Here is a 12,018-nt window from a genome sequence, read left to right on the forward strand (position 1 = left end):
AAAATATGATCCTTCCAATTCCCCCCTCCCCCGGTCAGAACCAATCCCTCCATAGCCCCCACTATACTGCTAGAACTGATGAAGCTTCTTGGATGAGAAGCAAAACTTCATCTTTTTCCTCTGCAAGGAAAAAAACAGTCCAGTTGCCTTTTAAAAAAGCACCTTTGAGATAACTATGACCTGGATTGACTGAGAATCTCCACAGACTTCTCCCATTGTCTCTTTTACAGCCTGAGAAGTTAGGGAAGTTCCAGTCAAAGTTTCTTTCCTTGCCCATTATGCAGTTGTGGACTATTTTATCTTATTGTTCTTTGGCAGCATCTCTTCCTCCCACCACCAGCTCCCAAGGTCATCCCCATATACCATTACACATAATGACAAGGCACAAAAACCTTTAGATGTTTGTATACCTTCTTCTCTGGATAAGAATCAGTATCTTAATCCATTATCCCCTAGATTTCAGGCCAGGAGAAGTGCTTCATTGTTCACTTACCCACACATTATTGTAAATTACATTTTGCTCTCTAAATATGAAAAGTGCCCAGAAAGCAATCTATCTTGGGAGACCATCTCAAGTTACACAGCCCTTTCTTGAGTTCAGTTATTTGTGTCTCTGCTTTAATCACAGTTGTTTAATTTTGTTGTTGTTATTTTGCAAGGACTGTGGAGAGGACCTAATTAAAGGAAGTCTGACATTAATGGTTAAATTGATGGAACTGGAATGTATTAATATATCTCTGACTCTGCATGAATTAGAAGTCAACTATGTAAAATCTTTATACTATGCAAGATGACCCAAAATCACAACTGCCCTTTCATTAGACAAAGTGTGTGCATGTAGAAGCCACAATATGTAACTCCACCTTCTCACGGTCACACCACACCACCCTCTTGTAAATCCCAAGAACCAGTGAGATCTTTCTTATTAGGAACAGCACACTTTCAATGATAAAATCTGGAAGTCGTTTACAAAAGAGGCCAGCTTTCTGAAATCAGTAAAAATATTCTGCTTTTTCTCTTTCTTTTTTTTTAATCAAAAGGCCTATATCAAAAGGTTGTTTAAATATTTTTATAATTTCTGTAGTATTCTTTTCTACTAATTTATTTTTATATTTTATAAATGATAGCCAGCTAAACCACTGTCGAAAATTGGCAGGTTAAAAGCATTTAAAGTTATTAATAATATATTAGTGACTTTGCAAATAATAATTTGCATTGAAGTTTTTAATAGACATAGCAAAAACAAATACAAACGAAACAAAAAAAAAGGAAAGTGTGAAAGAAGTTTCAAAAGTGCAAAAGAAAAAAGAGAGAATAAAAGAAAAAGGGAAAAGAAACAAAGGCTTCCGGCCTTTATCATACTGAGCGTAACCTAATATAACTTCCCCCTCAACAATAGATTAGTGACTGTCGCAAACATTATTATATACAGTATTATTGTGGCAAGATCAATGTGTATTTCATATTTAGTTTTATCCCTATAGAAAATACATATTAACACACACCTTTTTCATATTTCTGGGTTGTATGAAATCTGTTGCAAAAAAACCTTGCAGATGATGTGTGAGACATGTTTATGTATTGCCGTCTCTTTACCTATCTTGTCATTCTCTGCTTCCAGCTTTCTTTGGGAAGTATCTAAATGAATATAATGGTTCCTATGTGCCTCCTGGCTGGAAAGAATGGGTTGGATTACTTAAGAACTCTCGTTTTTACAACTACACGCTCTGTAGAAATGGAGTAAAGGAAAAGCACGGATCTGACTACACTAGGGTAGGTCCTATTGATTTATTTTAATTTGTCCCCCTTGATCCTAACTGTGAGATTAGCCCAGATACGTTATGGATTTAGTCTAATTAAAGTATTTGTTTTATAGCTGAGAGCCACTGCTGGTAATATAAACTGTAATCCATAAACCCGCTCTTTAGGCTGTACATTATCATTTTACTTCTGGAGGGATATATGATTTAAAATTTATTTAGTGACAGCAGGCAATTCCTGAGATGGTAAACATTCCAATATGCTTACCAGCTGAGAAATAGATTTGATTGTAGCTTGACTCATACTGTTTTGGCTGGTGTTCTCTACTTTAATTAACATACAGGGTTATATTCTGTACTGCTGTATGCCTGTAATTCTTTTATTGCAAAATCATTGCTTCCATGGTTGTGAGATGCTGCTGTTGGTCAATTCTAAATCTGTCACTAATCCCTAAATTCAATATTTAGTTGCAGGGCTATGAAAATGAGATCAAGAGTACATTTGTGATATAATCTCTTAATTACAATGAACTATTAAAAGTAAAGCTATTTGGAATGTAACATTCATGTAGCATTGCATTCTTTTATTGTTCATTGAGAGTAGCAAAACAGGAATGGGTATGTTCTTGTATGCATATTCAGATTTAATAGAGTGAACGAATCTAAGTTTTAACCAAGAATGTTAAATTAATAAAGGAGTGCTTTAAAAAAAAACTGTTTCTCTATCACATAGAGACCTTTTTTCTTTTAATAGCAACTCTCTTGGGTGCATCACCAGCTATTTTTAAACTATCTCTAGTTTCAAAAGAAAATAAGAATCTGCCTACCTATTTAAAAATCCATCTCCTAATGCAACTCTCTTGTTTCCTAATGTACTACTGAGCTCAATTTAAAATGCCAATTTTAATATTTAAAAACCTAAATGGTTTGAGATGAGGTTACCTTTTCTTCTGTGTTTGTTTTTGATATTTAAAATCTTCAGAATCTCTGCTTCATTATTTAGAGCCAATCAAATGAACCAAGGTAGGTTATTACCAGATAGAAGAACATTTTTGGATACAGAACAGTTTCCTTTGAGTGATTTACTTGGCAGTATTCTTGAAGTCTTTTCAGTTCCAAGGCCTTTTATGCATTGCATATAATCTCAGACTCAATTTAAAAAAAAAAAAAGTATGGCTGTAAATTTACGCTTTTTGTTTTAAGAGCCTATGTTTGATTTACCTTATTGTTATACAATCACATTTAGATTGTATTATTTTGCATTCAAATAGTGTTATAATGCTTTCCAGACAGTTTTATATTATGGATCAGTAAATAAATGTTATTAATAAATCTCCTCCGCCTGGTGCCATTTAGATGTATTTGATTAGAGAGAGAATTATTAGAATTGTGGCCCACCATATCTAGACAGTACTGTAAAGGGTGTTAAAAGCTGATCAGTGTTGCTCGGTAATAGCTGGTCCAAAATTTCAGGAAGGTTTCTTTTCCAAACAACCATGAGGTACCACAATATGATTTGCAGTTTCTTAAATTTAAAAATGGATTTCAAATTGAACTGTGATGCTTCTCAATTTTTATATTTTTACAGTACAACATTAAATTTTAAACTTCTTTTCACTGGATTAGATTTATCCATTCCTGCAATTGTTCTTCATGTTTTAGCTTCTAGTCCCCTAATCTTTATTGCTCTTTTCTGTATTCTTTCCATGATCTTAATATCTTTTTTATATTGTGGTGACCAAAACAGGATGCAGTATTCCAAGTATGGCTGTACTTAAGTCTTTGTAAATCAGTACTAATACTTCACATGATCTTGATTCTATTCCTCTAGTAATGCAGCCCAGATTAATGCATTAATCTGTTGGCCTATATTTAAATGATTGTCCACTTGGATTCCAAGAGCCCTCTCAGTTACTACAAGCCAAGTTTGACCTAGTCATAATAACATCTAAGCAGGAATCAAGTTTTATATTAATATCTATCTTATGGAATGCATTGTTTTGCTGCAAATTTAAGCACACCTATAATTTTACGCCACAGTTTTATATCTGTTATGTATTGATACTTTTAAGCGGGAGTTTCAAACCTGCCTATGTTTCTGATTGGCTGACAGTCCCTCCAGGATTGTATATAAAGAGGGCTGCAGCCTCTGAGTTTTTGCTGAAGTCTCACTGTAAATTAAAGAGCTGTTGTCACTTGCTTGGTTGTGCCTCTCGTTATTCCTGAACCACTTCATTGGCGACGAAGGTGGGATAGAGGTCACAAGAAGCGAACCAGTGAGACCACGAGCTTCAGCTAGGTGACGAGGCGAACTACAGGAGGCATACCGAACATGTCTGCCTACGTTCCGCCCAAGCCTTTTGATCCGACCCGCGAAAAATGGGTCTCGTACCTGACGAGGTTCGAATGCTCGCTCGAAGCCAGCGACATGCAAGGGCTCTCCGCTAATCGGAAGAGGGCCCTCTTCCTAAGCCACTGTGGACCGGACGTGTTCGAGATGGCAGAGTCACTGTGCGAGCCAACGCCGGTCCAGACCGTCTCCTGGAACACCCTGATTGCCACGCTCCGGGCTCACTATGCTCCCGTGCCCTCCAAGTTCGTGCAACGATACCAACTCAGACAGCGTGTGCAGCGAGAGGGAGAACCGGTCAGCGCATACATGGCCAGCCTGAGAAAAGCTGCAACCCATTGCGACTATAGAGACTTGGACGATGCATTGCTTGAGCAACTTATCTGTGGTGTCCGGGACATTAGGCTGCAACGGCACCTGCTCGCCAAGCCTGATTTGACGCTTGCTGGAGCCCTAGACGAGGCTAGGGCTCATGAAGCCTCCACAAAAGCCGCAGAAACGCTGCAGCGTCCTCTGACCAGCAAAGACAACACCAAGTCTGCCCCAGTGCACAGAGAAGACGCCGGATCCAGCTCGGAGTCCGAGTCGGATGAGGACGTCTTCCGAACGGAGCACCAGAGAAAGGACACAGGCAGCCCGCGGCGAAGCTGTTCCAGCTGTGGAGGGCACCATGATAGACTGTCCTGCAAATGCAGGGAGGCTATCTGCAGGCGTTGCGAGAAAAAAGGGCACTTGGCGCGAGTCTGTAGAGCCATTCTGCCCAGAAAACACCAACCACGTGAGCGCCGCAGCCAACCAGAATCAGCGCGCCAGAAACAACCAACGAGAGAAGGCGCGAAAAAACGGCGCGAATTTGAACCTCGAGATGGCCGCAGCATTCACATCGACCAGGCCAGCGCGGAAATCGAGGACAAAGTCAGCACGGTGGCCGAAATCAACGGCAAGCCATGCTCGATGGAGATCGACACTGGATCAGCTCTCTCCATAATGTCATGGGCGACCCTAAAGACCCTCCTGCCGTCGTTCCGGAAGGACCAGCTCTCCAAACAGAGACTGCGCATCCTAGACTACCAGGGGAACCGAGTCCCCCTCGAGGGCGTGGGCACGTTCCGAGTCACCTACGGAGACTACGAAAGAGACCTGCCACTGACCATCGTCATGAAGCAGCTTCCCAGCCTTCTCGTCATGGGGTGGTTCCGAGCCCTCGGCATGGGCTTCACCGGCGTCCACCAGATGCTCAAGTCATCGTTAAAAGTCTCCTGACCGAGTTCCAGGACGTTTTCGGGGACACGTTGGGCAAGTATGTGGGGACCCCCATCTCTCTTAATCTAGACCCCAACGTAGCCCAAATAAGACTCAAGGCGAGACGGGTGCCCTTTGCATTGAAACCAAAGATCGATGCGGAACTAGACAAATTAATTAAACAAGGGATCTTGGTTCCCGTTGACCACGCAAAATGGGAAACCCCCATAGTGACCCCAGTTAAGTCGGATGGCTCAATTAGAATTTGCGCCGACTACAAGTGCACGATCAACAAGGCTTTGCAACCGAGCGCCTATCCGGTGCCGATCGTGCATCATCTACTACACTCCCTGGGGCCAGGAAAATTTTTTGCTAAATTAGACCTGGCCCAGGCATATCAACAACTTCCTGTCGACGATGCCATGGCTGAGGCACAGACAATAGTAACCCATAGGGGTGCATTTAAATGCACCAGGCTCCAGTTCGGGGTGAGCGTAGCACCCGGCCTATTTCAAAGCACCATGGAGCGCCTGTTGCAAGGGCTTCCCGGGGTGGTGCCATATTTCGATGACGTCCTAGTCAGCGCTCAGGACGAACAACAACTTGGGGACAGAGTTAGAAATGTCCTGTTCAGATTCAGGGAAGCGGGACTCAAATTAAAAAAAAACAAGTGTATGATAGCAGTCCCCTCCGTTGAATTTTTGGGGTACAGGGTGGACGGCACAGGCATCCACCCTACCGAAAGCAAGGTGAGAGCTATTAAGAGCGCACCTGCCCCCAAGACCAAAGCTGAGCTCCAAGCCTTCCTTGGACTGCTCAATTTTTACTCAATGTTCCTGAAAGACAAGGCTACCGTCGCAGATCCCCTACACAAGCTATTGGGGAAGAATGTACCATGGGTCTGGGGGAAACCACAAGCAGCCGCATTCGAGGCTGTAAAGAGACTTCTATCGGCAGACAGTTTCCTAATCCAATACAACGCAGCGCTACCGCTTGTATTGGTTTGTGACGCCTCCCCCGTAGGAGTTGGTGCCGTCCTAGGCCATAGACTGCCGAACGGCCTAGAGGCGCCCATTGCATTTTACTCTCGCACTCTGTCAAGCGCAGAGCGGAACTATAGTCAATTGGACAGAGAGGCTCTGGCTGCAATTGCGGGGGTTAAAAAGTTCCACGAATACCTTTATGGCCGGCAATTCGAACTTGTGACTGATCACCGGCCCTTGCTAGGACTCTTGGCAGGCGACAGGCCCACCCCCGCTGCTCTTTCCCCATGTTTGACTAGATGGGCTATTTTTCTTTCGGCCTATTCATATCAGCTTGTACACCGACCCGGACAGACCCTGGGTGATGCGGATGCCCTCAGCCGCTGCCCCCTACCTGACTTACTGACCAATCCAACACCAGAGGCCTCCGTCCTTCTACTGGACACATTAACTTTGGGACCTATTTCCTCTGCCGAAGTGGCAAAAGCCTCAGCCAGGGACCCGATCATTCGCACTGTGATGGGGTGGGTGCTAAAAGGGTGGCCGGTCAAGGTGGACGGGGGGGACTACCAAGGTTTGTAAACAAACAAAATGAACTGTTTACGCAAGGTGGTTGTTTGTTGTGGGGTGACAGGGTGGTAGTGCCAACGAAACTACGAACAAGAGTCTTAGAATTGCTGCACGAAGGGCATCTGGGCATTGTCAGAATGAAAAGTTTAGCCCGCAGTTATGTATGGTGGCCCAACATGGACCAAGTTATCTCTGAGTGGGTGGGGAAGTGCAGACCCTGCCAGGAGTCTCGCCCCGATCCCCCAGTAGCGCCCATCCGAGAGTGGGAGAAACCAAAAGGGCCATGGGGGAGGATCCATATAGATTTCGCTGGCCCCTTCCATGGGCAAACATTTTTAATTGTAGTTGATGCCTTTTCGAAATGGCTCGAAATAATCCTAATGCCCTCTACCACAGCCGAGGCAGTCATTAAAGCCCTTTGCAAGCTATTTGCCACACATGGCCTACTGGATACTCTAGTATCTGACAACGGCCCTCAATTCACAGCAACCCTGTTCGAGGGTTACTTGGCCGGACTGGGCATCCGCCATGCCCTATCGGCCCCGTTCCACCCGGCTTCTAACGGATTGGCCGAACGTTTTGTAAGAACGGCCAAAGAGGCCCTATCGAGACTAGATAACGGGGACTGGCAGGCCAGGATAGACCAATTCCTAGTGGTCCAGCATGCCACACCATGCACAGCCACAGGGAGAAGCCCAGCAGAGCTCCTCATGGGCAGGAAGCTTCGGTGCATGTTAGATAGGCTTCATCCTAACTACTCGCACGAAAATTTCAAGGGAGAGACCTCAGGACTAAGACAGTTTCAGATTGGGTCCCCGGTGTTCGCTCGAAACTATGCCAGCGGACCTCTATGGGTTGCAGGAACCATAGTGGGCATAACGGGCCCGAAATCTTATACGGTAGACGTAGGGGTAGACAGACTCTGGAAGCGCCACATAGACCAGCTGAGAAAAAGGGTAGTCGGCGAAGCAAACATCAATTTAGACATCTCCGAGCCTAACTATAACAACTTTCCCAAAACAGCTAACTCAAGCCCGGGTTCGCGAGAATACTTAGCTGACAAGCCCTGGTTCCAGCGCTGCCCCAGCGAGTCGCCACTCCCAACCGGGGATAACCACGCCCCGGACAAAATCCAGGAGGTTCCATTGGCGGAGCCGGGAGAGACAGAAAGTCCCTCCGACCAGCTCGACGCCCTGCCAAACACTGAACTGCGCAGGTCAACTAGGACGAGAACTCGGCCTGGGCACCTGCGAGATTTTGTGTGTACTTATGTAAATATTTGAATGTTAGTGCCTTCTGGGAAGGGAGGGGTGTTATGTATTGATACTTTTAAGCGGGAGTTTCAAACCTGCCTATGTTTTTGATTGGCTGACAGTCCCTCCAGGATTGTATATAAGGAGGGCTGCAGCCTCTGAGTTTTTGCTGAAGTCTCACTGTAAATTAAAGAGCTGTTGTCACTTGCTTGGTTGTGCCTCTCGTTACCACTTCAATATCCAGCATTTATATTTAATATTTTTATGAAAGCAGTGAGTTTCCCAGCATATACCCTCCTGTTTTGGTAGGTCTTATGGGTATAACATATTCTCTGTAATTTTAAGGTGACAAGACATTTGTCTGTTTCCTTGCTGTCGTAATAGCTATGTCAAAGCTGAAAATAACATGACTATATCTTCTTTTACAGCTTTCGCCAACTGTTCTGTTTTCCACAGTCCCTCCCAAATATGGCATAATAATCCATTTTCTTAGTTTGACCCCTAGTTCGCAAGTGAGGAAGAACAGAAATGACCAAGAACCTGATGGAAGAACAGATGGTTTTCAAGCAACATAGTAGATCTTAAGAAAATACTTAAGAAAAATATTTAAGAAAATACATTTGAAATAGAGCAGTAGCATATATGTACTGTACAAGCACTGAAAATAACTCTTGGTTGTCTTCATTCTTAAACGATAATTTTATATTTTGATTTTGCTTCTCTTAAGTAGTACTTAGCCTTATATAACACTCCATAGTGCTTTATAGCACTTTCTAACTGGTTGATAGTGTCAGCATATTGTCCCCAACAATCTGGGTCATCATTTTATCAGCCTCAGAAGAATGGAAAGCTTAGTCAACCTCATGCCCTATCAGGATGGACCTCCAGACTGTGGGCAGAATTAGATTGCAATGCTACATTCTAACCATTGTTGTGCTTCTTATCTTCATCTCATCCTTTCAGGACTATCTGACTGACTTGATCACCAATGACAGTATTAGCTTTTTCCGAATATCAAAGAAGATGTATCCCCATCGGCCAGTTTTGATGGTTCTTAGTCACGCAGCTCCACATGGTCCAGAAGATTCAGCCCCTCACTATTCTCATCTCTTCCCCAATGCTTCCCAACACATGTAAGTAAACATAAATAATACACATCAATTTTATGTAATTCCAGTATAAAGTCATTATAATCTATATTTATTATAAATTAAATACATTTCTGTGAAATAATTAGCGGATTATTTGCATCTTGTCATTACTTTATCCTAAAACAGAATAGCTCAGTATATTTTCCAACTTTCAAAACTCTGCAACTATTTGCTGTTTGAGTATAATGTATCGTTCTGCAAAGTTTACCTTTTGGTGTGGCAGAAACATTGTCAAGGACCGAAAAATAATTGGGAAAAATAGATACATAGGTTAACAGTAGATGATAGGATAGGGTAGAGATTTAAACTGTAATTTTAAGTATGATTATCTAGAAGTATGGCCTATTGACCACAGACAGACTTGGTTTGAAAATACATTAACCTATAAACCAAATCAAACCTTAAAATGTGCAAATCCATCTTTAACTGGTTAGGTGTGTTGGGTGAAAACAGCCCACAGAAATTTGCCCCTGCTAATTGCATATATTGTTTTTTATTTTGTAGGTGAGGTGTTGGGATACAATATGTAAGTGTGTGTATTATTTGGAAGATAATAATGTTTTAATGAAAAGCTACAGATTCAAAATTCCAAGAAAGAATTCACTGAAAAATTGGATGGGAGGAAGGGAGGAAATGTGTGAGTGCATATTGAGAAGAGGAATGCAGTGGCTCAATGGCTAAGACGCTGAACTTGTTGATCGAAAGGTCAGCAGTTCAGCGGTTCGAATCCCTAGTGCTGCGTAACAGGGTGAGCTCCCGTTACTTCTTCCAGCTTCTGCCAACCTAGCAGTTCAAAAGCATGTAAAAATGCAAATAGAAAAAATAGGGACCACCTTCCCACCTTTGGTGGGAAGGTAACAGTGTTCTGTGCGCCTTTGGCGTTTAGTCATGCGGCCACATGACCACAGAGACGTCTTCAGACAGCGCTGGCTCTTTGGCTTTGAAACGGAGATAAGCACCACCCCCTAGAGTCAGGAATGACTAGCACATATGTACAAGGAACCTTTACCTTTACCTTATATTGAGAAGATTTCTTAAAGCATATTGAAAGGTAACTATTTTGCTGAAAGTAACCAAAGTCTGCATTGGAATATTTAGTCATAACTTTAATATAAAAATAAATCCTCATTTCAATTTCTGCATGAAGTTTTATTTAGATTATCCAGATAGTTTCTTGACTTCTTTAAAAATCTTTTTCCACCATAGTCAAATAGTTTTTATAAGACCCATAGAGCTGCACGTGTAAACTGTGTAGTTTGGCTGCTTCTCCAAGGTCAAATATAGAGAATTTGTACAGGATTTGTAGAGCAAAGGATTTCTTCCCAATCTTACCACTTCAAATTTCTGAATGGATTTGAAGTGGTTATTTTTGTTCAGATTCCAAAGTCGTTATATGTTATGTATTTGGAAATAACATGGACAAATCTTTTAAACATAAGAGGGTTGCATTTGTAGTAATCAAAGAAGATTGTAGACTTTGGATGGATTAAGCAGCAGGAGGCTTCAGATGAACCAGGAAATCACAAAGGATATAGGAAAAGGAATTTACCAAGTGTTTTAGATTCATTCAGGGCATTACATAGCAACAGTTTCCATAACCATCAGCATTTTCAAAGCAGCTCTGTCGTTATCCTGCCACAATAACATTCTAAAATCAGAGGGAACATTAGCCATGTAAGAGAATAATAAGCAATCTTTTCTCCCTGAGAAAAAAAGAAACCTCCCTTCCTTTTCTCTGAACACTATTTGAATCAGAAAACCTATATCAAAGAATTCCATTTGTTGAAACACCATTAAACAAATTCCTAAACCCATTCAGGATGCTGGAAAACCAGAGACTGATTTTAACCTGTTGTAAACATTTTGCCTATCACCCCTATTCAAACAATAAATGCATAGGATATTTGCATGTAATCCTGATATATTAGTAAAGCTCAAGGTCTCAAGATACATAAAAATAGCCTCTGGAGTCATAGCCATTACAAGTCTTGACTGCTTCTTTCCAGAAATCTGGGCTTACAAAAATTGGAAGGCCCAGCATTTATTCCTCTACGTCTTTTTCAGGCATGCCTGCACAAAGTCCTAGGGAGTTCACCAGGACTACTTAAAATATTTCTGTTTAGTCTTGAAGTCCTTGAGGCTTAGCCAGGATAGTCTCCAATATTCCACTGTGCCAAGCATCCAAGCTTGCTCTTCCAGATGCACCTGTCTTCTTCTTTCTTGCCTCTGTCATTAGGTAGGATGCAAATTTTGCTACACATTTAGGGAAAATCATTACATGGTACTTGTGCAAGCTGGAGGTAGTGGAAATTACACAGTTTAAAGGATTAAAACACAATTTACAAAACTCATTCAGGTCTGGCTCATTTTGAAATCAGAATGAGAATTTAATATGGTTTGTTTTCTTGGTAACTGCTTATGCAGTCATATTGAAATTCTGCTCAATATTCAACTACTAAATATTGTAAAAAGAGTTTGTAAATTTGACCCAGAAGCATACTGGCACCCAAGACAGTTCACACAGCAGAGGTGTCACATGCATTGTTCTGTATGTGCCCAAAATTGCCGTGTGCGGTCTCATTCTCTGAAGCTTCTAGATACTTTTCAAGGGTAGCCCTGTGTACAGCATGTTGCAGTACTCCAAACATTGGTTGGACCCTAGTTTTTCCTCCTCAAGGAGAGCAGAATTATATTCAAAAAACAGGCTTT

At 42.1% G+C, this 12,018-nt stretch overlaps 1 protein-coding gene across 18 annotated transcripts in view; it reads left to right on the forward strand.

The window, feature by feature from the left end:
• The window catches only part of SULF2 (sulfatase 2), a 293,351-nt gene that overhangs the window by 222,293 nt on the left and 59,040 nt on the right, over window positions 1-12,018 (forward strand). For all 18 annotated transcript variants that reach the window (XM_034413833.3, XM_087889122.1, XM_087889133.1 and 15 more), the window contains 2 exons: window positions 1,622-1,773; window positions 9,122-9,291. In XM_034413833.3, the coding sequence (XP_034269724.2) occupies window positions 1,622-1,773; window positions 9,122-9,291 (322 nt within the window). The remainder of the gene's footprint in view (window positions 1-1,621; window positions 1,774-9,121; window positions 9,292-12,018) is intronic.

Source organism: Pantherophis guttatus, chromosome 3 (assembly GCF_059756535.1).
Source record: "Pantherophis guttatus breed Tessera chromosome 3, ASM5975653v1, whole genome shotgun sequence".
NCBI lineage: Eukaryota > Metazoa > Chordata > Lepidosauria > Squamata > Colubridae > Pantherophis > Pantherophis guttatus.